Raw genomic sequence first — 27,348 nt, forward strand, 5'->3', positions numbered from 1 at the left:
AAAAAAGAGAGACAAGAAAGAAGAAACCGAAGAAGAAAGAAAAGTTTTTGGAAAAGAATAAAGAGAAAGAGAGAGGCCTGGTTTACTTTTGTCCTTTTTATTTTTTTTATTCTCACGTTTACCTGCCACTTGCATGTACCGACTGTACTTAACAAAATTGGATGAAAATAGAAGTAGGAGAAAAAGAGTGAAACCCAACTGTCAGACGATTGCATTTTGACTGCACACACCGAGTGTATATGGAGTTCTTCATAAACCAATAGATGTTCGGAGCCCACGGGGTTCGTATAATTTTATCAAACTTAATGGTCTATATCAGATCAGATCAGGCTTATAACTCGAATCATATTCTTTTGTGCAATTTCTAAATAAATCTGCTCTGCAACGTATTATTTATTGTAAAGTCCATTATATTCCAATAAAATTTTAAATTCCACGTTAGCGGTTTACTTGTATATCAATTAAAAAAAAAAACTTGCAAATAGATTTACTCATCATATTCGATATCCAATCAACTAACAGTCCTCGATTTTAAAATATAACTTGTAACTTGCCCTCTTATTTATGTCCTGATATGATCTTAACCATTAAAAATTAAAAGAGGGAATAAATTACAATACATGTTTTAATTGGGAGTTTAATGACAACATTGATAATTTAGAGCTCACGTTGCAAAATTAATGGTAGTTTGAAGAGTAAGGGTATAATTTTATGGAATGGTTAAATATTCTTTTTACCCAAAACTTTTTAGGTATTTTACAAAATACTTAACAAACTCAAACACCAAAACTAGCTTATATTTCTTAATTTTCGCGGTCTTAAAAGTAGGGGTGGGCAACGGGGCCCCGCCCCTGCTGTCCCGCCCCGCTTCCGCCCCACCTCCGTTAGGCGGGGCGGATCACCCTGCCTGTCAGATGCGGGCGGCGGGGCCACCCGCACGCATTTGGGACAACATCCGGGGGCGGGGGTGGGCTGGGGTGACCCCCGCCCCGGATATATTATTATTATATATATATATATAATTATAATTATATATAATTATATTATATACGTTATTTACATATATATTAAAAAAAAAAAAAAAAAAACCCAGGCATGAAACGACGTCGTTTCATGCCTGGGTTTAAAATTCTCAGACTTAAAACTGAAACCCTAGTTACCCAGCCCCCCCTTCTCGCCTCTGCCCAGCCCCGATTTCTTCTTCAGTTCTTCTCACTCTCGCTCTCGCCTCTCTCTCTCTCTCTGAGTTAGTTCTCGCAGCCGTGAGCCGACGCCCGGTCCATCTATCTGCATCGCCATTCCCGTCGCACGACTCGGACTCGCACCCGGTTCCTCTCTCTTCATCTCCGAAGGTAAGAAACCCAAATTCGACACTTTAATTTTTTTGTGATTTACATATTTAATGGAGATTGGAGGAAGGATGTGGTTTATCGGAGATGGAGGATGGGATTTTGTGAATTGTGTGCTGTGGAGTTTAGATTGTGCATGTGGTTTGATCTTTGAAATTTTGAATAACTCCCGTGACCCGTGAATTGTGTGCTGTGAATTGTTTTTTTTTTTTTTTTTTGTTTACATTATATAATGTGTGTAAATCACTGAATTTCAATATTATTGTGTCTAATTAATTCGAATTGGAGCCCTAAATTAATTTAGGGGTTTAATCTTTAAAATTGCTATGCACTAGGGGTTTAAAAAATTAATTTAGGGGTTTAAAAACAGAATTTGATGTTCCCTACCAAATTGAACAAAAAAAAAAAAAAAAAAGAATGCACTAGGGTATTTCGAAATTCAATATAATGAATTAAGATGAAATATATATATATATATATATATATATTTATATATATATATATGAAATTATGAATGTCAAGTGGTACTTTTTTTATTCTACTTTTTTTTTTTATGTTCATTATAATTTATATAGTTGCTATGCTTATGCCTTATAGTCTTTCAAGTTATAAATATATATATATTATGAATGTCAAATTCATTTGAACACAAAAGAGAATTTGCATAAACATGTTTTAGTAAAAAAAAAAGCATTTAGGGTGACAAGACAAAGCCCTCAACAAATTTGGAACATTCATACTAACACAATAATTATGGTGCATGCCCATTATCGATATGGACATCCATCCTTTTGTAAAGCGACCATAATCATTATTATCCATTCATATCAACATCTCATCCCTTGTTTTGAGTTGATTTCTAGATGTTTCATTTTTATTGTATTGTATTTAATTTCTTTATTTAATTTAATATGCTCGGATGTGATCATTTTTCTTAATACGTTGGTTCAAATTTGTCTGTTTTGAGTTCGGGGAAATAATTAAAATAGTACAATAAAAATAACTAAAACCACTACAAGTCTTTTTATAACTTGATTAATTAATGTGTCTTTTTAATGCTTAAAATTTATGACTTTAAATTTTTTACAATTGTTTGATGAATTATATGGTCTAATTTTTTATTCTAATTTTTTTTTTATGTTCATTATATATTTGCTATGTTTTCTATAATTTCAGATTTGTTGTTTGCTTGAGTTCATGGATATGCCAGCAGATTCTAGTGCGAGCTCTCCTTTCTAGGCTGAGGGCACCCCTTCCCCTACCCCTACACCTACACCTACACCTACCCCTCCTACTCAAACCCCTACCCCTAGCCCTACGGCACCTTGCCCGCCCCCAAGCCCAGCAAGAAACCTGCTTCAATAGTTTGGAGTCATTTCACCAAACTTGAGGGTGGTGACTCAAGTAACCCCCAAGCCAAGTGTAACTATTGTGGAAAAATTTATGGATGTCACTATAGGAAACATGGCACCTCACAATTAAAGGTGCACTTAGAAGAGCAATGCAAAAAAAGTCCAATATTAAGATCATTACAAGACAAAAGCCAATCTAGGCTAGAAATTGGACTTAAAAAAATGGCGGATGAGACTAGTGGGGGTGCAACTTTGAAGGAGTATACTAAGTATGATCCCGATGAGTGTAGAAGACACCTAGCTCGTATGGTCATAATGGGCGAGCTACCTTTTCAAATTGTTGATGGGAAAGGGTTCCAAGCGTATTCTCGCTACTTGGAACCAAGGTTTAATATTCCTTCTCGTCACACGGTGGCAAAGGATGTAAAAAAAATTATTACATTGAAAAGGAGAAGTTGAGGGGTCAATTGGCGGATCAATTTGTTTGTCTCACCACTAACACTTGGACATCGATCCAAAATTTTAATTATATGTCTTTGATTGTGCATTTTATTGATTGTCATTGGACATTGCAAAAGAAAATTATAAAATTTTGTAAAATCACCGATCATAAGGGTGAGACAATTGGAAAGGCCTTGGAGGCCGCAATAAAGGAGTGGGGGTTGACCCGAGTGGTTACAGACACAGTCGATAATGCCTCGTCTAACGATGTTGCATTGGGACATCTAAAGACCTATCTTAGAGAGGCAAATAAGACACTCATGGGTGGTGAGTGTCTGCATGTGAGATGTGCGGCACATATTCTGAATCTGATTGTCACTGATAGTTTGAGAGATCTGCATGACTCGATTGCTCGGGTTATGACTGTTGTGAGATGGGTGAGATCTTCTCCTTCGAGGTTGGACAAATTCAAGGTTGTTGCGAGATCTGCGCGCCTAACATCTAAGAGGGGCCTTTGTACTGATATGTCTACACGATGGAACTCAACATTTCTGATGTTGGAGGAGGCCCAAGAATATAAGCTGGCATTTACATTATTGGGTGACGAAGACATCCAATATGTTAAATATTTTGATGATCACGGGAGATTGGGAAAACCCGTAGAGGACTTCGTCACCCAATATGTTAAATATTTTGATGATCACGGGGGATTGGGGAAACCCGTAGAGGATGATTGGGAAATTGTAACTAATTTTGTAGAGTTTTTGAGGCTTTTTTACGATGTCACCATGAGGCTATCTGGAACTTTGTACCCTACATCCAATATTGTATGTCAGCAAATATGTAGGGTAAAAGAAGAATTAGATAACATAGTCGCGGGTGGTCACATTAGGATGCGGGAGATGTCATTGATTATGAGGACAAAGTACGACAAGTATTGGGGAGATTTAACGAAGGCTAATATTTTGTTATATATAGCTGTCGTCTTTGACCCGAGGTATAAGTTGGATGGCATGATATTTGGATTGGGCCTTGCGTACGGGCAAGTATGGGCAGAGCTTATTGCAGCAAGGGTTCGGGAAACCCTTACTAGATTATTTGATGAGTTTTCCACCCTGCGGGGTGGTAATATTGCGGCACCTACACATATCCCCTCAGCCTCAAGCTCACAGTTTCCTGAAGTCGAGGTTGGAAAAAGACGTAGATTGGAGTGGGGTGAGAGGTATGAGCAGACCCCCTTCCTTCGGAGTTCTGTAGAGGCTCAGCCAGAGATAGACAGATACTTAGCAGCAGAGATTATACCATTTTCACGAGATTTTGATATATTAAGTTGGTGGAAGGTGAATGCCGTGAAGTATCCCATCCTTGGAGAGATAGCCCGCACACTTTTGGCCATCCCTGTTAGCACAGTAGCCTCAGAGTTAGCCTTTAGCACGGGAGGACGTGTATTAGATTCATTTCGGAGTTCATTAGCTCCTGCCACTGTGGAGGCTTTGATTTACACGCAGAATTGGATCAAGGGAATTCCAATTCATGTTCCGGATGTTCTTGAGTATGAGAAGGCCGACGTCGAGGAGGATAGTGATGATTAGTTTGGATCTGGTATTTATTTTAATTTTATTTTATAATTTCTTATTTTTATTTATTTATTTTCATTTAATTGGTATTCATTAATTTGATTTCAAATTTAATACTTATAGTGATACATGAGACGACGTCTAAGGCTACCTCCGATGCAGTATGACTTTGTATTGGACCCACCATTGTCATGGTTTGCACAATTTCTTCCATAATTGTTTTTTGCATTTAAAATTTTGTTTCATCTTTATAACTTTTTAATTCTAATTTGTTTTATTTTTAACTTATTAATATTTCAAGTTTTATAACTTATTGACTTTTATGATCTTGATTTTCAGTCTCACAGCAATCGACATAACTCACCACTCAGTGAACTCACCGCTACGGCTCCACCCCAAAATCAAATTGATCAAATTGAAAAATTATGATTTTGTTAATTTATAATTAATTGTAATGTTGCTACAATAGTTAATTGTACAATTTGTAATATTTATTTCTTTTAGAGGAGTTTGTAATAGTGTAATAGTTTATTAGTTCTCTTAATTTGTATAATTGTAAACAAAATATTTTAGCATAGTGCCTTACTGTCTTAGTGATGATTACTACTTAATTAGTTAATAACGTAATAGTTCAATCTATGATTCTATATATATATATATATATTTTTTCCTGTTTTTAAATCTATATACTTTTTAATCTAAATAATGGGCTCAAATGGACCAAAAACGAATTCTGAGCCCAAAGTGACCCAAAAACCGATTCTAAGCCATTTAGGACCTAGAAAAATGTACTGGGCCAAAGGCCCAGTATGGGGGCGGGGGGTGCAGACGAGTGGGGTCTACCCCCGCACCCCGGCCCAACGGACGGGGACCCCGCCCCCGCCATGCGGGGGCGGGGTCTGGGGAGAAATTCCCCACTCCCGCATATGCGGGGGCGGGGGAGGGGTGGCCCCGCCTCGTAGGGGGCGGTGCGGGGGCGGGGTCCGGGGAGAAATTCCCCTCCCCCGCATATGCGGGGGCGGGGGGGGCGGGGGAGGGGTGGCCCCGCCCCATAGGGGGCGGGTATCACCCCTACTTAAAAGGTCAATATTTGAATGACGGCGCCATTTGACAGAAAGTGATAATTTGAATAGAAAAAACTAATTGAACCGATAAAAGTAACCAATTGACTTTCTAAATTTTTTGTTTTTCCTTAATGGTTAAGAAAATGAATATTAATGAATTGGTATTTTTTTCTATTTTTTAAAAATGTTTAAAGATATATAAAAAATGATTAAAAAGAAGGGAAGAAAAAAAAAGTGCATTTGAACTTATAATATGCAATACGACAGTTTTTGGTTATTAAAGGACCCAGAAGGTTTTATCCAATGGGAGACTAGGGGGAAAAAAACATTTGACGGAAAATTAGTATCTTGACGGATAAGAGTAGAAACTTAAGCCAATGGACAGGGATGATGAACATGAATCTCACCTCCTAAGCATCTTGCTTATAGAGATTCCAATTCATGGCCTCTCGTCTACCAAACTATACCAAACTATATGGGAGCAGGTCTCTGGTGGTCTATTCGTTCTCCCTTCTTAAATATGCCCACTACCTTCATGCCAATCAAAAACATTCGATTTATGCCTAATCACCTTGAGAATTGGTGAGCATATATATTATAAGGAGAGCGTGTGCTCTACCGCAATCATGAATCAAAATTACTCATCCAAAGCAAGTTTTAACTGATATAAGGACCAATGAGTTTTATTGGTCGACTGATACACATATGCCCATAGACAAATGCAAATTTCGAGAGAAGAAACATTTCAACATGCAGTCTAGACATAATGGCAAGTTACATTTACCAAATCCCGATACTCTTAGAAAAGTCTTTATAACATCAAACAAGAGGTGGCAAATAACAATAAACATAGTGCACAATCTCTGAAAACATGGATTTAACCTTACACGAGAGGGGGGTATTGCTTGGCCTGCTGTCGGACTCGTTTCTTATACTCTGCAGTGTCCTGTTGAGAGTTGCATAAGAATATAAACTCAAGAAAGAAATGGAGAGAACCAAAAGTGAGCCCTATACATATTTAATTTTAAACCAGGTCAAATTCTCTGCACTTAAACCCTACTGTCCTACATTCAGCGACCACAGATATTGAGAGAATCAGTATGATCAGCAGAAAGAAATGTTCCTGGTTTACCATATCACCCAGTCATATGGTATCTCATTAGGCAAGGAGGGCTTTGCATTTAGACAACGCAGATGTACATCACCACCACACCTGTTTTGCCTCATTGAAAGAAATGAAAGGGCCCTTCCTATATCCTGCTGAGATAACATGTGACTGGACCTGATGATGCACAACGGCTTATTGAAAACAGGCGCTTCGAGTTAGCGAAGCGCTATAGTAGTGCCACATAACAAAGCAGAAGTTCAGAAAGTACTTTCAGCCATTTATACCTGGATGTAGAGGTGATACCCTTCCGTCTGTGCAGGATCAGCTGGATTTGGCAGGTCAAGCAAATCCTGAATTCCCACAAGGATTTGCTTTACAGTTATGGCAGGTCTCCACCCTGCATATACCACAAGGTTTGCCATCTTATGCCAGGGCCTTAATGTTATGGCTGGGCTCCAGCCCTAAAGATAAACTAGCTTCAAATTGTCAATAGCAGCATAAGGTACTTACACTATCCTCATTAAGAATAGATAGACAGACAGTTCCAGATGGGTAGACATTAGGGTGGAAGAAACCTTGAGGGAATTTGCATTTAGGGGGCTTACTAGGGTAGTCTTCACTGAAGTGGAGTGTCAGTGGGAAGTAACCACCCTCCCAATCAGTCTGCAAAATCACGAGTGGAAAGAAAAAAGGTCATACCATTCACCATAGAAAAACATGGTTATAAGGGAAAATAATTTGAATATTCATTTGGTTCATATTTAAACTTCAAACAAGGGATCTTCTGAGTCCTTAATCTCATCTTGTGTTTGAATTCACTCATAAGCCCACAACACAATCTTAATTTTGACATGTTCCCTATTACACTACACTAATATCATTAACCACACAGTCATTGGAAGGGGGCTGTTGTCATATGTATTTTTCCAAATTTGGAAAATTTTGAGTTTATTCTTTGAAACCCACATTACATGTTCCACAAAGGCAAATCCTGACCAACATTGAAGATCAAGTCACAGCACTTCTACAATTAAAACAGTTTCAATGAGTTGGTGGTTTGAGTCATTTCCATTGTATTCAGCAGCAGGATTGTATTCAACAAACCCATCACAAAATAATTAAGCATCTTTAGGATATTTTAAAGTAAAGATGGGTCTAGAGTTTTTTCATGATATTTGGAGCCTTGGGACTGTTTTTTTCAATTTGAGTAAATCATTTGTGTGTTAATTTTGCAGAGCAAATTAAGGAGTCCAAGAATCAATAAATAGTCATTATTGTACACTAATGAAACCACACTTTCAAATGATGGAATTGTGAGTTTTTTTCCAATATAGAGGCATCATTGCCAATTGTGTACTTATCATTATCATCAGTACACATCATAATTCTCTTCGTGCTACTTTCTATAAAGCGCCATGTTCTCTTCACTTTTCTCTACTTTCCCCAATATAATAATAATTTGTCTTCTCAATATATCCATTGTCCAAACAGCCCAAAGCCCTTAACTATCTGCTGTCCAGAATATGAGAAATCTTGATATCTGCTGCCCTTAATTATCTGCTGGACATTGACAAGCCTAAGCGAACCTTTATTTTTATAAGAACACCTACGTGAGCTTCTGAAATGAGAAAACAAACCAAAAGAACAAATGAAGGGTAAAAGACACAAAGATGATAAAAATCATCAGACACCTGCAAAGCAGCTTGTTTTATCGTAGACAATTTTAGGGACTTTTTCTTTTTTTTGATAAGTTAGATAATTTTAGGGACTTGGAGAAAACTAATGAGGAAAAGCTAGAAATTCATTCCATTATGCCAGAATCCTCATTTGGTATGTGTTTTCAAGAACCATTTTGTTTTGGGGTTCTTTGTTACTATAGCTCTTGAGAGTCTATGGTAAGTGTTTCATGAAATGTAATGTAGGTAAAATTTGAGAAAAAATATTTAAAAAAAATAGATGGTGGATCTCCCCCTCCACGGCAGCTTGGGCAGTGGCAGCACTCAGGGAGGAGAGAGATATTTCCCTCCTCTGCGGCTCATGCAGGTGCTGGTTTTCAAGAACCAAATGTAGCCTAATGTTCCAACAAAACCTATAAGTCTATATTTCAAAGACCAATACCAATATTAGACTTCCATCAGTTGATTCAGTTCTCAAATAATATAGCACCAATCATTTTTCTGCAGAGAAAAGCTGAAATATCTATCAAAGAATGAAATCCCTGCCAGGGTATACACACAAGGAAATGAACCTCAAATTAAAACTACATGAGACAGCTCAGTGAAGTACAAAAATAGGAACAAGTACTTTGATAAAATGCAGTAAACCACTAGAGATATATGCAAGCCAAAATAGATGAAATGTAATGACGAAAATCATATGTATTAAACACTCCTTAAGGTTTTCCACTTCATTTTTGGCAGCGACTTTCCCATAATATAGCTCGAACCTATAGGTTAAACTGAAAGGAAGCTCAAACTTGAGCACACACCGTAAAGCAAGCAACTCCATTTTCTCACATTATCCATACTGAGTTTATCCATTCATCCAGCACCATAGCCCAGAATAACTGGAATTGCAAAATTTAAATCTTCATTTTGATCTTGGTCAGGCTTACTTTAGATGGCATTTCAACCTTGCTAACTCATTCAATGAACTTACTTTTTTTTAAGATGGGACCAAATCGCAATTCACTGTAACTGTTCCTGCCGATCACACCTATTAATCCAACAACCATGTAAACATCTTGAGCACAGTTCTTAATACCATACACCTAATTGTAAGTTATTACTTCACCGTCTCGAATTGGGAGTCTTGGTCTGAGATGGAACTTTATGAAGAAGAAATAGTATACCATCTTTTACCACAACGGTCAAAATGCACACGAGCATTCAAAATTAATTAATATTATTTTGGGACATGTGGGAAGGAACAAGTACGTCGAGTTCCCCCACTCCAACTTGACTGTCTTGCTTTCGCTTCTGTGTGTGGAAATTCCAAATTGAGTGTACATTTTCAAAAAACCAAGACAAATACATATGATTATTAGAGAGTAAAAACAACCTAAGAGTGCCAAACAATAACAGGAAAAATCGCAAATAAAAGAAGAAGAAAAATGCACAATTTAGGGTTCAAAAACTGAGGGTGAAGAAGAAGATAAAGAGCTTACGCCAGGCTTGCCAGGGATAGTGCAATGCCACACCATCAAATTAACTGTACCATCGGGCAGAGTCTCTGGTTTCGCAACAAAACCCTAGATTGCAAAAACAAAAACCACTAAATAAAAACCAAATTCAAATAAAAGATATATATCGAAAGGAATTTCATAGAGAACTAATAAATACAAGATATTAGATAGAAATAGAGCGTTGTACGGACATGTGGATGGTTCTTACGCCAAGCCTTTCGCTCTTCGGCAAGTCGACCACGAGCAATACCTCCAGACATGTCTCTCACAATCCCTCTCTCTCTCTCTCTTTCTCTTTCTCTCTCTCTCTATCTCTCTAAAACTTACTATGGCTTTGCTGGCGGAGTATTTAAAGAGAGAGTGAACAAATCCGGTTCGTCTTCTTCGGTTCCAATTCTGCCCCAAGCAAGGACTTTTGGCGTGCGGGGAACTTGCAGGAATGTACGGCCCAGATCTCATCAAGGCCGGTAGGGTACTGCAAATAGGCTGACATTTTTGTCCCTTTATGTTTTCCTCCTCCATTATTAAAAAAACAATAATAATAACTAAAAATTGACAAAAAAGTCAGCTATTCTCGCTTAAGAATCACGCCATCGTGTGCCTACACGTAACCCACGCTTTTGGTCCACCCCTAGATTAGGGGTAGCACAATACCTATTAATTCAGCACGAATCCCATAAGATAATAAAAATTTTAAGTTTAATTTTAATAGATACGGATTAAAACGGATGAATCTGTTAGGACACGACTATTTAACATAAATCTATTTTGATCTGTTAAATTAAAATTTAAGGTGAAATTTAAATAAGTTACTCGTAATTATAATACAATAAAATATAAATTATTATATAAAATATTTTTAAAATTTTTAATAAAATGAGATTTTATTTAAAATCTTTAAATCTAGTTTTTGTAAATTTATATTTACAACAACTTAAAATGAGGCATCAATGTAGATTTTGTACTCAATTTAGCAAAATCTTTAAAAGAATTATTTAAAATATAAATAATTCATTGTATTACATATAAAAAAAATTCCTTGTATTAAATATTAAATTTAGTATAATGGAGCCTTGCACACATTGAAAATTATAAAAATTATTTAAATTTTCTTTAATAAAATGGTTTTTTATTTTTTTTCAAAAATAATTAAAAGTTTTTTTTTTAGGGGCCTTAGGCCCTTGTATAAGGTGGAGCCTTAGGCAATGGCCTAAATGGCCTTACCATTAAGCCAGCCCTGGATATGACCCGTTAAAAAAGTTAAAATTACAATTATATTCTTATACCTAAAAGTAAAATTGTTGAGATTTTAATTTCGATATTTTTATTGTTTGAACTTGTACTTAGTTTTATATTTTTTATAAATATTGTGATTTTAACATTTATATAAAATAATGTTAAACTTAATAAAGTCAAACGAGTTAATTTCAGGTTTGTTCAACTCATTTATATAAACGGGTTGAAACGGGTCGGGTCGAGTTAATCTATTGCATAGTATTAACTAACGAGTTGACACGACACAATCCATTATCTTAATAGGTCATGTTAAGATTTGAGATTTTGACACGATAAACTTAACGGATCGTGTTTGGGTTAACCCATATAGTATAATATATATTCATTGACACGACACGAACACGACCCATTAACACAATTTGAAACCCCTACCCTAAATTGGCCAATGCCACAGTGTCAAAGGTCATTTCATCTATAAAAACTCTATAAATAGTCACTTTGCGTACTCTTTGAGCATTTCACTAATTTGATTGGCTCCGTCACTTTTTTTAATATAAAATAACTAATTTGGCCAATTACATTAGTGAAGTACACAAAAAGTAAGCAAAAGTGATTGTATGTAACAGAACTCATCCATCTAAGACCAATAACTTTTTCTTTCACTAACTATTAAGGTCATTTGGATACAAGAAGTGTTTCATCTCATCTCATCTCTACAAATTTTTTAAATTTTAACAAAAAGTATAATAAACAATTCAATTTTTTCAAATCTCAAAACAATACTAATATTAAAAAAATAATATTTTAACAATATTTTACTTAACTTTCACCTCAACTCACTTTCCAAATAGTACCTAAGTTTAGTTAAAAAAATAACTCTCAAAGATTTTAAAGATTTTAATCTAGAAAAAAAAAAATATATATATATATATGTAATAGAGCTCGCAATATTTAATATTATTGTATATAAATATTTTAGATAATATTAAATGAATGATAAATATTATAAGAATCATTTTATATATATATTTTCTTATACTCGAGGAAGATTTTTTTATAGGTAAGAGGATATTTAAATGTAATATAATTCATGAATAATTATAAAACCTTTTTAAAAATGATGTTTTGATAAATTTAATTGGTTAAAAATATTTTTGAATAATATAATAAATCAATATTAAAAAAAAAAGATCTTAGTAGTCGGATGGCCAACCTGAAACCACCGGTGGCTCAGTCTGGGCCGCCAAGCTATCGTGAGTAGTTTAGATTGGGCTATTGTGATGGCCAAGGCTCTAATGACAACATACAAGAGTGAGTGGTGTAGGTTCATCCAGATAACTTAAGAATGGCTCGTCAAAGGTCGTGCAGCCCAACAAATCATCCATGTTTTAACCCATTCCTTACCACTGGTCCCTGAGCATTGCAATGCTAGTGGTGAGCTCAAATGGTCCTTACCCACCCTAGCAATAGGTAGGGGTGTGCAACCGGACCGATTTTTTTTTTTTTTTTTGGTCCGGTTTGGAACCCGAAAATTCGGATGCATTCGGGCGGTTATCAGCCCGACCTACACCCGAGCAGGTAAGAAGAATCCGGATCTAATTCTGTGACCCGGTTATATGTAACTAGATCATTTAAAAAATAAATAAAAAAAACGCCTTGTCTATTTTCATATGCACGACGAGCACAAGGCCTCCTGTGTTTTGGTAGCTAACTAGTTAGGCTCTTTACTTCTCCTCTGAAACCTTCCAGCAATTAGCAATGTTGTGTCAACTCACACCCTATTGCATGCATGCTTTACAAATACGACTCTCTCTCTCTCTCTCTCTCTCTCTCTCTCTCTGTTGAAAAATCTACAGTGCTGTTTGCAGAGTACTAACGCCTTAGATGTGTTGTAAAATCGACAAATGCTACCCATCGCTTAATTTCTTAAAGTTTTACCATTTCATTTTAATTAAAGAGCAATAGAAATCTTTAGGAATGATGAGTATTGAGATAATAAAAAGTGTTTAAATTAATTTTTTTTTTAAATCTGGGCAATTTAAGCATGATATCATATATATATATATATATATATATATTAAAGTGAATAAATGTTTGTTTAAATTTTAAAGTCTTTTAAAAAAAATTAAATCCAGATTAAATCTGATATAACCCAAATATCAGAGTTAAATCCAGATATCCGAATTGAATCTGATTATTCGCCTGGTTTTTAAGATTCGGATCTGGATCTAGTTATGGCCAGGTATCCGGATTCAGTTGCACACCCCTAGCAATAAGCTCATATCTATGAACCAGTGGCAAGACCTAGTGGTTTTAGATTTTTAATCCTTATTGCTAGCTGCTGATGAAGCCCCAATATTGTAAAAAAGAGTATGATTTGGAAGGGATCCCATATAGATTTCCAAACCATTAACATTATTGATGCATTTTAGAGTAGTAGTAAAATATCACAACCAAGATGCACGCAAATAAAGGATTGAGCTTTCAGAATTAGCATCCCAATATTCTCAGTCCTTTGCCATGCACAATAAACATTCATCCTCAGTGGATTGTTAAGGAACTTGAAGATGAAATTCAGAAGCATTACATGTAAAGGAAAAGGAACTATATCAAAGATGAAAAGGCTGAGTGTAGAGCAAAGATACTTTCCAGTGAAGTACTGTCACAATCTACCACTCACTAAAGATAATAATACAATCACTTATTAATTGTTTGACATATTCATGTCTCAAGCTAATATGTCTAGCTAGATTTTCCATTATAGATTTTACTATAAGCCTTAGATATAGTAGCTTCACTATCACAGTGCAAAGAAATGGCTGACATCAGTTGTGGCCACAATTTTATGTCAAATAACAAATTCTTCAGTCATTCTGCCTCTTTGCCCGCTACAGCCAAGGCTACAAATTCAAATTCTATTGTAGAATGTGAAATACACGTTTGTTTCTTAGAAGCCCATGAAACAACTCCATTACAAAGGGTGAAAACCCAACTAAGCGTAACCTTATCATCACGTGCACTAGTAATCCAACTAACATCACAATATCCTTCTAGTACAGCAGGAAAATTGGAATCATACAATCATAACGAACTACTTCTTTTAAGGTACCTAAGGACTCTACCAATTGCTTTTCAATGCTCCGTACTATGATTATTTGTATATCTAGAAAGTTTACATACTGCAAAGGAAATATATGGCTAAGTGCAATACATTACATACATTAAACTACCAATTGTACTAGCATATTATAACTGAGCAATTGCTCTACCAGCATTCTCAGTTAATTTAAATGAAGAATCATATGGGTGTTTGCTTTTTTAATTCCGAAATGTTGAAATTTAATAAGTACTTTCTTAACGTAATGAGATTGACATAAAGCATAAACGCTACTATGTTTCTTTACTTTGACACCCAAAATAATGTCAACTTCATTAAGATCTTTCATTTTGAACTTTGAAGATAAATATTTTTAGATTCAGATATTCCTTCCATATTTATCCCAAATATAGGCAAGTCATCCACATAAAGACATATTATTATACCATAACAATCAATGAATTTAGAATAAATACATTTATAAGCATTATTATGCTTAAATCCATGAGATAAAATTATCGAATCAAATTTCTCATGCCATTATTTTGGTGCTTGTTTTAATCCATACACTGACTTAATTAATTTATAAACTTTCTTTTCTTGCCCATACATAACAAATCATTTTGGTTATTCCATGTACACTTCTTCAATAGTTCACCATTTAGGAAAGCAATTTTTACATCCATTTTGTGTACAAATAAGTTATATATTGAAGCCAGTGCCATAAGCACTCTAATGGATGTAAATTTAGACATTGAGGTATATGTATGAAAATAGTCTATGCCCTCTTTTTGTTTAAAACATTTGGCTACTAATATGGCCTTAAAAGTTTGAAGAGACCCAAATGTATTGTATTTTCTCCTATATACCCATTTACAACCAATAGGTTTTGATCTAGGAGGCAAGTCAACTAAAACCCTAGTATTCTTTGACAATATTGAGTCCATTTCATCATTTATCGCCTCTTTCCAAAATGCAACATCTCTAGAAGTCATAGCTTCTTTAAATATTTTTGGATCTTCTTCTATATTTAATAGAATGGGTATTTTATTTAAAACAGTTCTCTATTTCCTTTCGAAAGGAAAACAATAGCCTGAGATAACACAAAATCTGAATCCAAAATTTTCTCTTTTCTGACTCTTTGACTTGTTCTTAGTTCAGCCAATGTGTTAGGAATTATACAATTCATTTTCCAACTCAAGTCAGTTTATGGTATTTGACTATGGCCTGATACTGTTTTAGAGTCATTATAGAATTTATCTCAATAAATTCTACATCTTTTGATTCTACTATAACGTTATAATCAAAATCCAAAAGTCTATATCTTTTGATTGCCCTTGGGCTTAATTTTGTTCTTTTTGGGACTGAAACTCTATAAAAGGCTAAACAGCTACATACCCTTAGGTATTCCAGATTTAGTTTCCTGTATTTCCACAATTCATATGGTGAAACTTTGAATTTCATAGAAAGTATTCTATTATGCAAATAACATGTCATGAGCAATGCTTCTTCACAAATTAAAAGACAATTTTGCATTCAAAATCATAACATTTAACATATCAACTAGTATCCTATTTTTTCTTTCTGCTAAACCGTTTTGTTATGGGGTATATCTTTTGATTGCCCTTGGGCTTAAAATTCTCCTCGCAATACAAAGAAAATTCAGTAGGAAAATATTCACCACCTTTGTCACTATGAAACATCGTAATTTTCTTTTCATTTTGATTTTCAATAACAGACTTATAAGATTTGAACATATTGAATGCATTATCCTTACTTTTCAATAAGTATACATATGTATATCTTAAAAGATCATCAATAAATGTAATAAAATATCTATTACTTCATCTAGTTAAAATATCATTTAGTTCACAAATATCAGAATACACAAGTTCTAATAATTGTGTATCTTTATCTATTTTAGGGCAAGGTTTATTTGTCATTTTCGTTTGAATGCAAATTTCACATTTAGCATCATATTCATGACTATATGAAATTGAACTATGTTTAGACGTTAACTTTAAATATTTAAATTTCAAATGTGCTAAACAATCGTGCCACAAAGTAGAAGACTCAACAATATAAGTAGAATCAGAATTTATTTTATTAATACTTAGTTTATACATGTCATCACAAGAGTGCCATTTTTCAACAAACACTCCCCATTTGGAAATAACTATATTACCAGACTCGATTACGGTCTTGACATCATTTATTAATACTTAGTTTCTTCCTATAAGTGAACTGAAGTTCCACAGTTTATTTTCCCACAACTTTTGCAGAGTTGTGATTTTTCATTAATATTACATGTACATTTGTTGCATCCTCATAATTTTTGAATTAAGATCTCTAATTGCAAACATGAACGGTAGTGTCTGAATCATACCACCAATCAGAAGACTCAGGTGTTGTAGACATATTTAACTCTGTACTCATGCTAATGTCCATTTCAGAGACCATAACCACAATTTCCAAAGTCTCATTTTCGATTAGATTTGCATAATTGGAATTGTCATTTTCTTTCTTGTATTTCTTCTTGTACCTGCATTCACGCTTAAAGTGTCCATTCTTTCTGCAATTGTAACAAGTTTTTATTTTCTTGGACTTATCAACATTGTTGGAAAAATCATTATATTTTCTCTTGTTTCTTCCAAAATTACATTGAAACTTATTTTTTTCATTAACAAAGTTCACTTTAGAGCCATTTTGTGAAAATAATTTCTTATCACGAATTCGAGTTTCCTCTTCAATTTGTAAATGTTTTTGAATTTGCTCTATAGTGAAATCCTCTGTTGTGTACATAAATTTCTTTCTATAATTATTTCAACTTGGAAGAAGTTTGACAATAATAGCCCCAACTTACAAAGATTCAGAAACTTCAACATTAAGATCTTGAAGTTTATTCACCAAAACTTGCAATTCATGAACTTGATTCATCAGAGAAATATTATCATTTATTGTAAATTCAAAATATTTCATAATAAGGAATTTATTCATACCTTGCTTTTTGGTTCTATACTTGGATTTCAATGACTCTCAAATCTCTTTTGGTAACTTGATTGATGTAAACAAGTCATAGAGACAATCAGAAAGTGTATTTAGAATGTTCCCTCTACATACTACTTTATCTTCTTCGTGCTTTTTGCGTTCCACCTTGATTTGATCATTATCGTCAGATTTGGGTTCTGGAAGTACTGACAAGTTCAGATCCAAAACATATGAAATCTTCAATGTAATAAAAATGAACATCAACTTGTATTTCCAACAAGTAAAATTCGTTCCATCAAACCTATTTAGTTTGACAAAGTCTTGATTCATCATCTTGAAAGTCGTCATATTAAATTCTGATCTCATTGCGATTATCACTTTAAAATTGTTGAAGAAAATTGTGCAAATATAGTAATCTGAAAAAATAAATGCGACTTTGAGACATGTAGAACACTATCTTTAAGATGATAATTGCCCCCACTTGAAAGAGTTTACTACCGGGTTACAAGCAATTTACCTCTACGATACAACAAAATCACAAACTGCAGATAGTAATTCTGAAGCTTTTTCTTCAGAGTTTCTCTACAAAATTATATAAATGAATAAAAACATGAGAGAATGAAATATTCAAATTAGTAGGACTCATCCTCTATTTATAGAGAATGAAGTGGTACCATGTATTGAAATATCATAACTCTTAATTTGTGACTTTTCAAATAGTAATTACTAGTTTAAAGGTCATAATATTTTATATAAAGACAAGGGACATGCTGGTCAAGTGGTTGGATACCTTCCTCTCCCCTTTCCCGAGGGAGGTCACTGGTGTGAAACACACCAATTCAACATTTCAATTGAATTTATTTTTAAGAATTGCACCATTTTCAAGTGCTTATCCAGGCCAAGCATTGCACCTATTCGAGCCAACTCAAGCATTGTGCCATCTCCTTGGGCTACCTCATGCCTTGTTAAAATTAAATCATCAAAATGATTTCAAATTCATTTCTTTTCCTTTGAAACAACATACCCTTTCTACTAAACCAATACATCTCTTTGTATTAGTGATTCACAAAAATAAATAGTAACCCACGCTCAATAAATTCATATATTTAATATTACAATCTACAATATAAATATAAAAAGAATTACATTCATTTCTTCGCAGAGTTCTAGAAAAGGCAGGTGAATGAGACAACACCATTGCAATTTTTTTTATTATTATTATTTTTAATAGAGAGATCTCTTGATAAAATAAAACCCCTTCCTATTCTAAAAATTATATCTCTCGATATAAATCATAATCAAATTATTATCTCTAACAGCGACTATATAATTGATTTCTAGAAAACCAAAGTCTACAACACGAATGTACAACCGTTCACTTCAAGATCAACATTCAAACTTGAAAGACATCATCCACGGAACTATTGACATCCCCTATATTTTCAAGGCTGGCTCATCCATGAATCTAGGTGCATCTTCCCAATTTCTCTGAACTTATTCACACAAGTAGGTAGACAAAGAACGTTGTAAGAAACCTATTTGCCTCAACCATAAATAACCCAATGAAGAACAATGAAGACAGGACAAACAACTTAATATAGGATCGATCCTTCTCTATAGAAGGCAGGATGCTAACCCCAATGTTAAAAAGACATTAGAACACAAGCTCATGAGCAACCAAAAAGTTGAAACACAAACGCTACAGCATGCACTGTTCTCTCTCGCCTATGCTCCCCCATCTTCCTCCTCCAGACTCTTGATCACTACGACTGACTTGGGCATTAGAACATTGACACCGTCGATAGATTCTGGACATTATTACCTCTGATGTTCATGAGCAAGTTTTTGTAGAAAGGCATTGTAGTGAAAAACCGTCCAAAAGTAAGCCAATGGGAATAAAATTACCTTCTTCTATTATCAAAGATTCTATATATAAAATCATGACTTATCCACCATAAAAAATAAATATATTGTGGGAGATTCTACTTATAGGTTTACTATAATCTCCCAAGCTTAGCCCAATAAATAAGTTGTTCATGACACTTATCTCCCACTTTTATAATCCTTCTTTGGTGGTTAGTCGGCCTCCCTTCCAAGTTCCAAAATATACATGTTGTCTCCGGCCACTACCTCGATTTTCTTCTTTGCACTCAATCTTGTAAATCCAGACAAAAAACTACGAGAATCCAAGAGATGCATTATCTACTACCACCCTCTCCTTTATTTCCTGTATCATCTTCAGAACCTGCCACATCGCTGGCCTTTGTTCTGGTGATGTCAAAGTACAGACACAAGCAACCTCTGTAAGCATTCCAAGTCTGCTGTCTTCACAACCATCATCTTCCCTCATTGCTCTGACCCAATCAGGCACCTCCGTGGGTACAAGGAAAGGATGTTGTGATGGGTGTTTACCAGTCAAAAGCTCCAACAGAAGGATGCCAAAGGCAAAGACATCAGACTTGAAAGTGGCTTGGCTGCTAGACCTTCGGGTCTCGGGTGCTTTGTAGGCTGCAGAATCCAAATTTTCATTGGAAAAAGAATCTGCAAGGACTGCAAGGCAATAGTCTGTGACACAGGCCTCAAAGTCAGCTCCAAGGAGGACATTGGAGGACTTCAGGTTGCCATGGATCAACCTTGAAGCTTGATGGATGTAAGTAAGGCCCTGGGCCACGTCTTCAGCTATCTTTAAGCATGATGTCCAGTGTAGAGGCTTTGCTCTGGTTGATTTCGATCCTACACAGAATTTGCAACTTTTAGACACGAACAATGGGTCAACAGTGTTGCCCAAAAACAGCCAATCAATATAATTATTTCTATTATTTATTGCAGTATAACAAAAAAAGAAAAGCCTACTTCAAAGGAGAAATATTCTATTAATCAGCTTGCACTAGAATTTCAGATATCTCTCGCCTCAAGTCTCTTAAGATGCATACCAGAAATAACTATAATATCTTAAGATCTTAAACAGTGTTCTGTAAAAATAAAAACAAAATCCAAAACTTACATTGTGGAAACTCTAAAAGAAGCTTCTACAACACAAAATATAGTCATTATGGGGGTAAGTGTATTGCCTCAAAGCTACCGAAGCAATGTGGGATACACCACCTACCCTTAGGTGGCACGGCTCAAGTCTCACATTTCATATTTCTGATTGGGATAGACCCTAATACTATTTGTAATGCCCTAAGGAAGAGGCAAGCCACATCTATCTATACTACAAAATGACTAGTTAATGATACAATCGGAATCTCATTGGAACCATTATAAAGAGCAAGAGCTTGTCATTTCCAAACAATGCGAGATTCCATACACCACTTACTTTTATTGCTCATAATGGGATATCACAGTAACATTCTCACATAGACTGAGATAGGATGGAATTAAGTAAAGCTCAAGAAACTAATGGTGACGACTCTGTGTAGGACAAAAAGGGCATTGATTCCTACTTTAGCAAAAAGAATTGGAAAAACAATCAGGAAAAATAGTTGCATAAATATTGGCTTCAATCACAACATGCTAAACTAAAAATCGTCTCTAAAGTAGCACAAAACAGGAACATACTAAACTATTTAGAATTATCGAATTCTCTCTATAAAAAGTTTCTTAGATACTAATTATAACCATGCAGTTAGCGATGTAGTAAATGTTCTTTTTTTTTTTGAAGAAATGTAGTGAATGTTCTTGAACAATAGAACGAATGAAAATTGAATCCACCTTTATGATTCTGTCCATAATATTAACTGCGCAACGATTCGATTAGAACATGAAAAGCCAAATTATAGGCATTTGGCAGGCTTTTGAAAATATATATAGGTCGAGGAGACAAAATAGCTCATTAAATTGTCGCATTTGAAAAGGGAGAAATCTATGATGTCATCCTAAAACTATTACGACGCCGACCGACATTCCGTTACGTCGAACTCCCGATGCTTACGGAGGAGGTTATGACAAGAACTACCAGTAGATCTAATCAACACACTGGGTGACCGAAAATACGGAAAACCGACAATACACCCAAATCAAAGCCAAAATGGTCAACTCGGCGCCAAACCATGGAGTAAACTCAGTAGACTCGGAAACAAAATCATGGAGCTTTAAGTAGTTAGTTACTCACCGTGAATGAGGTTGAAGAGGCTCCCGTTTGGTTGGTATTCGTAGATCACGAGCCTCTCCCCCTTGGCCTGGAAGTAAGCTCCCATGGGAACCAGATTCGGGTGGCGGAGCCCGCCCACGGCGTCCATGTGGTGCTCGAACATTTGGCTGCTCGTAATGGCCGTCTTGTTTGCATCCAGCCTCTTAACTGTCACGATCAGTTGGTTATCGAGCACGGCCTTGTATGTCGTCCCAACCGTGCCCCTCCCCAGCAATTCCGCCGACGCCCTCATTAGCTGCTCCAAGTTGTACGGCTGGGCCTGCCCTCCACAGAACACCAAGTTCCCGCTCTTACGCACCGCTCGAACCTCGGGGATGAAACTTTTTGGTAAGTCGCTAATTTCTTCAGCTCGAGCTTCTGTGGGAGGGTTTGGAGTATAACCGGGTTCGCTTCCAAAAGACTCCGTTGTTTTTTTCGGTGGGTCTTTTTCATGGCTGCTCTTTTTCTTGACCAAGCCAAAAACGCATAGAAGAGAGGCAATGAGGACTGAGACTCCGATTAAAGACCCCAAAACAAGAGCAATGCTCTTGTGCTTCCTCGAATTAGATGTAGGAGAGAGAACAACAACCTCCTGCGATTGCGCGCTTTGATTGAGCGGCGCAGTGGCATTACTGGGAGATTCGAAGAAGGGAGAGTGTGAGTTATTGCAGACCTTGTTGATGATCTCGCCGCAGAGACCGAGGTTCGATTGGAACGACTTCGCGTCAAAGCGCGAGAGAGTTGGCGTGACGGGTATCGGTCCCTCGAGGTTGTTCTCGGACACGTTCAAGATTTGAAGATATGACTGGTTCAGCGGAGGCACTGTCCCGTTGAAAAGGTTCGACTCAAGCCGAAGGGAACTGAGCCGGTCCAAAATGCATAATGAGGCCGGTATCGGACCGGTGAGATTGTTATGCGAGAGTTCAAGCACTCGAAGCCGATGGAGGAGTAGAACCGAAGCAGGGAAGGAACCGGAGAAGGAGTTGCGATCCAAGATGAGGGACTTGAGGTTGAAGAGACCGGAGAGGTCAGGAATGGGACCAGAAAGTGAGTTGTTGCGGAGAATGAGGACTCGAAGCTGATCGAGTCGAGTCAAGGTGTTGGGGGGGAAGACGCCCCGAAGACCGAAGCCCTGGAGACCGAAGCGGACCACGCTGCCTTGGGTGCATTTCACGCCCTGCCACTGGCAGTAGTCGAAGCGCTCGTTCAGCGTGTATAGCAGGCGGTTATCTAGGTCGGCTTTAGATTTGAAGGAGAGCAGCGAAACGGCGTCAGAGGGAAGCAGCAAGCTCTCTGCTGCCGGGAAAGTCGACGGCGCAGCCAATACGTGGCCGGAGAAGATGAGTAATGAGAGAACAGTGAGGAGGAGGAGGAGGAGAGAGAGTTGTCGAAGAAGGATCATTGTGTTCAACATATTTGAGTGGCGGACACCGGAGGCGGGGGCGTTAAGAGTGAAAAGGAGTAAAAGGTGGGCTGTATTGTGTTGTGTTTATGTCTAGTCGTGTGTGGTGGGAAGCAGCTGGCTTTCCACTTGGAGACTGGAGACTCACGTGAAAGTGGGGAATGGCGCCTTGACATTTTGTAGACTCAGATCAATACAATTCTTTCTCCCAGTTTTTTCATATATTCTGAAGATTGTTATTAAATTCTTTTCTTCAATATCTTAATATATATATATATATATATTTGTGTATATACTATCTTTTAGCCTTCGCATGAATCATGAGGGACTATATGATTATTCATAGAGTATGTTTATTCATCTGCCCAACATCATCAGACAAAATTCTGGGCCATCCTCATCAAAAAATAAAGAGGGGGAGGACTGTGCTTTCCTTCTTCTTTTCACAATTTCAAAGAGCAAAGTCTATGCTTTCTTGACCAAAAGTGTCATGTGTCCATAATGATGGTGTTAGTGTACGTACGTGGCTTTGCTGTTGCTGCGCACATGCTGATAATAAGTGAGATTGGGCCATATATGAGGGAGGCATGGACCAAAGCCTGAAGGCTAAAAGCATACAGAGAAAGGCTCTCCGATCCCAAATGTGGGTTCTTCATCCTAAAAGCAGACATTTTTTTTACTTTACCATTGTTTCCGTTATCACTACTTATTTATGGGAATGAGGGCTAGGCTAACCCCAGTTTAAATATATTAATGTTTCAAATATATTAGCAAATGTTTTGTGATGTCATTCTCTGAATGTTTTTATGACGCCAATTCTCTTTTTACATACGTAATCCGAGTCATCCTTGATGTGTGAATAGTTGGGGCCCAATATCAAGCACATGGACATCAGGTGGTAGCTAGTCCTAATTGGGGCTTTCATCTTACAAGCGTGTTTGGGCCCAACCCCTGCTAATTGCCACTTCCTTCTTAGATTTGCTTTTTTAACTCGTGCAACAAAAGTTGGTCGTATAAATTAAGGTACACTAAGTACAGTTTTGACCGATGTTTTGAATTTTATTTCGTATTGTACCGGCCGGATAGCCGTAAAAATATATTATTTTGTACCCATCAGAATTTCACCCGGCAGATAACAGTTGATATATCGGATTTCAACCAATTATAGATTTCCGCCTTTACTTTTTATTTTTTTCATTTTTTTAAATTGCAGATTATTTTTAGACCCTCAATTTAGATCAGACTACTTATAATTTTTATATATAATTTATTTATATATAAACTATTTCGAAATAGATACCAATATCAAAATATCTCATCTCAATACTTTAACACCGGTCACCGAAAATGTATTCAAAGAATTGATTTTGACACGTTTTCTAGTTAAATAGTTGGCTTCACCCAAGAGTCGCTATAAATATTATCTGAATTTCCATGACATGTTTTCCATATGGAATTTGTTGCAGCAGGTAATTGGTCTCCCTCAAAGGTAACTACTTATTTAAGAAATTGCAAAAAAAAACAAATATTCAAAGAGCTTCGGTGGGAACTAAAGCTGGAATTGGAGAGAAGGAAAAGCGACTTCTGGCTTGTAATCAGTTATGAGGTCACTAGACTCACTACAGCTATTCCCTCTACCTATTCTCCACCAGCTCCAGTCCACCCACCCCCTTTTCTGTGTTCTCCTTCCTCCCATCCCAATTCCATCTACTTTCAAGCACCACCCCCCATTAAAATACAGGAAAAAATGAGGGAAAAATGGAAATACCTAGCCAACCAACATAAACTAGGGAAAATAATAACTAATTGGCACTAAATAAATTGCTATACATCCTTAATTATTAGGGTCATTGTAAGGTCACCCTCATATATTCTACTCTCATACATTGCTTAAGTTTTGTTTGCTTACAACAACTCTCATCTTTAAATCAATCACTCTTCCTCAAACCCATTTCAGAACCGATTTAGAATCAACTTTTCAGAGAGATTTTTTTTTTCTCTGCAGCCTTGATCGATCTTTTCAAGATGAAGAACAATAACGGTAACACGAAGCTGATCCTCCTCCACCCTTATATCCAGAAACAAGGAAGCTCCAGTCGTCTATGGCTCCTAGCCTTTGTTTCCTTCTTCACGCTTGCTTTCTTACTCACCCTCATCTACACAAGAGAATCCACATCGACCGCCGCCGCTGCTGCCACCGTTGCTTCCTCTAGCTTGGCCGGTGCTCCATTGCCGACCACTGTCATCAATATTCTCATCCACTACGCCTCAATATCCAATAACTCATTCCACATGTCCTACGCGGAGCTCAAGCAAATCTCCGATGTCCTCCGAAAGTGCTCGTCCCCATGCAACTTCCTCGTATTTGGCCTCACCCCGGAGACCCTTCTCTGGAAAGCACTCAACCACAACGGCCGAACCGTGTTCATCGACGAGAACCGCTACTACGCCGCCTACATGGAAGAGAAACACCCAGAGATCGATGCATACGACGTGCAGTACACGACGAAACTGAGCGAGCTGCACGAGCTCCTAGCGTCTACAAAGAAACAGATACGAAACGAGTGCCGGCCGGTGCAAAACCTATTGTTTTCGGAGTGTAAGCTCGGCCTCAACGACCTTCCCAACCATGTCTATGAGGTGGACTGGGATGTGATACTGGTGGACGGGCCGCGAGGCGAATGGCCGGACGCTCCGGGTCGCATGTCTCCGATATTCACTGCCGGCGTGCTTGCGAGAAGCAAGAAGATTGGTGTGAATGCCAAGACCCATGTGTTCGTGCATGACTTCTACGGGGAAGCAGAGAGGGTTTGTGGTGATGAATTTTTGTGCAGAGAGAATTTGATGGAGGCGAGTGACACTCTTGGGCATTATGTCTTGGAGAGAATGGACGCAAATAGCTTCCAGTTCTGTCGCAACGAGACATTACCGAAAGCTTCATCTTCCTAGCCAGCAGTTTGTTTCATGCATGCATCATGGATGCATGCTTCATCTTCTTCCTAGCTATATTCATAACAGCTAGCATTGTTCTGCTTGCAGGGAGTCAATTGCATAAAGTGCTAAAAGTACTGGCTATTTATCATGATCATTTCAAATTTTTTTTTTTTTTTCAAATATTGTTTCTTGGGCGGGGAATATTGTGAAAAATAATTTTTTTGCATTGAAAAAGTTTAATTTCATGGAATTTAGACTTGTCCTGCTTTCTTGTCAGTGTACGTTCTTCTTTTCTTTTCTTTTCTTTTTTATCTATTCAAAGGCATCAAAATACAGGCCACCAGTCATTTTATGTCATGGAATTCATCTTCGACTGCATGAGCAACCAATTAAGTTGGCCTCTTAATTAGAGGCAATATCACGAGGCCATCATGTACAAATAATTATATTGAAACAAGTTCTTTGTACTAAATTTTATTATTAGTGATATCTGTCATGTGCCATATTTTAAATAATTACTACATAGCTTTAAAATGCATAAAATAAATATGATTACTATATATTTTAAATAAAATTACCACATATATAACTTTTCTTTCTCAAATTTTTTATTTATTTTTTTTTATGTCCTATGAATTTTTTAACACGTCACTTGTGGGCATGCAGTAGTTGGAAGGTTTTTGTCATGCAATTTGGTAGACAGACTGAATTAATCAATCAAGCATGTAGCTAGCTAGGCTGTAGCAGTCACAAATTAAAGTAAAATTGCATCTCCTAACTTCAACTTTGTATTAATTCGTTATACCCACTCCTCATATATATATATATATATATATATATATATATATATATATAGCAACTCTCAAGTAGTACTACACCCCCACTCACAAAATTGGACGGCCGTTTCATCCTCATGTTTAGAAGGACACCATATCATGAGGATGAAACGTCATATAAACATGGTTTAATTATCATGAGGATGAAACGTCATATAAACATGGTTTAATTCTCATTTAGTTTGCTAAGGAAAACTAAAACAATGAAAACCACGCAAACATGTTTGGTGAGGCCATGCTAGCTGATTTAGTTGGGTTCTAGATACAGAATATATATGCATTTAGTAAGTCCTTCTATATTATGTAAATTAAATCCTATCACGACACTAACCATATAAAAGAGGTCGGAGGATAGATTATTATCCACACCGGCTTATAAATATGATTTTTGTTAACCAGCTGAACCTCACTTCATGATCGAAACTTCAAATCCAGGTGAACGCGGAAGTTTGTTAGGAGCTTAATTGATGACCAAATGCTCTCCATAGACAGCTATCTCGAACTTCTTAGCTCTGTCGATCTGCACTGTCCCTGTTTACGAATTTTCGAAGGCTCTACCATTGTGCCAAACATTGGTTGTACTATACATACAACAAACTGATGTGTGGAGGACTGACAGGTAGCACACATAAATTCAAAGTTGCAAGC

At 36.6% G+C, this 27,348-nt stretch overlaps 3 protein-coding genes across 3 annotated transcripts; 1 reads left to right on the forward strand and 2 right to left on the reverse strand.

Annotated features, from left to right (window-relative positions):
- Positions 1-6,420: 6,420 nt before the first annotated feature.
- On the reverse strand, positions 6,421-10,520 carry LOC121246916 (SUMO-conjugating enzyme SCE1). The gene is made up of 5 exons (XM_041145238.1): positions 10,267-10,520; positions 10,058-10,141; positions 7,402-7,554; positions 7,176-7,289; positions 6,421-6,729 (listed from the first exon to the last, which is right to left on the reverse strand). The coding sequence occupies exons 1-5, from the start codon at positions 10,333-10,335 to the stop codon at positions 6,667-6,669; spliced, it is 483 nt and encodes a 160-aa protein (XP_041001172.1). The 5' UTR covers positions 10,336-10,520; the 3' UTR covers positions 6,421-6,666.
- An 8,231-nt stretch (positions 10,521-18,751) lies between these two features.
- Positions 18,752-23,118, reverse strand: LOC121246891 (probable inactive receptor kinase At5g67200). The gene is made up of 2 exons (XM_041145204.1): positions 21,511-23,118; positions 18,752-20,129 (listed from the first exon to the last, which is right to left on the reverse strand). The coding sequence occupies exons 1-2, from the start codon at positions 22,940-22,942 to the stop codon at positions 19,573-19,575; spliced, it is 1,989 nt and encodes a 662-aa protein (XP_041001138.1). The 5' UTR covers positions 22,943-23,118; the 3' UTR covers positions 18,752-19,572.
- Positions 23,119-24,832: 1,714 nt separating this feature from the next.
- Positions 24,833-26,114, forward strand: LOC121244591 (protein IRX15-LIKE-like). Its single transcript, XM_041142735.1, has one exon. It carries the CDS (start codon positions 24,956-24,958, stop codon positions 25,877-25,879), a length of 924 nt encoding a protein of 307 aa, XP_040998669.1. The 5' UTR covers positions 24,833-24,955; the 3' UTR covers positions 25,880-26,114.
- The last annotated feature ends 1,234 nt before the right edge of the window (positions 26,115-27,348 follow it).

The sequence above is a fragment of the Juglans microcarpa x Juglans regia genome, chromosome 1S (genome assembly GCF_004785595.1).
Source record: "Juglans microcarpa x Juglans regia isolate MS1-56 chromosome 1S, Jm3101_v1.0, whole genome shotgun sequence".
Taxonomy (NCBI): domain Eukaryota; kingdom Viridiplantae; phylum Streptophyta; class Magnoliopsida; order Fagales; family Juglandaceae; genus Juglans; species Juglans microcarpa x Juglans regia.

Coding starts and splice junctions, on each gene's coding strand:
- LOC121246916 (XM_041145238.1), bottom strand. CDS start 10,335: ATGTCTGGAGGTATTGCTCGTGGTCGACTTGCCGAAGAGCGAAAGGCT. Junction 7,555..10,057: donor CTATCCCTGGCAAGCCTGGC/GTAAGCTCTTTA, acceptor GTGATTTTGCAG/ACTGATTGGGAGGGTGGTTA. Junction 6,730..7,175: donor GGTATCACCTCTACATCCAG/GTATAAATGGCT, acceptor AACTCTCAACAG/GACACTGCAGAGTATAAGAA.
- LOC121246891 (XM_041145204.1), bottom strand. CDS start 22,942: ATGTTGAACACAATGATCCTTCTTCGACAACTCTCTCTCCTCCTCCTC. Junction 20,130..21,510: donor CCTCTTCAACCTCATTCACG/GTGAGTAACTAA, acceptor AATTCTGTGTAG/GATCGAAATCAACCAGAGCA.
- LOC121244591 (XM_041142735.1), top strand. CDS start 24,956: ATGAAGAACAATAACGGTAACACGAAGCTGATCCTCCTCCACCCTTAT.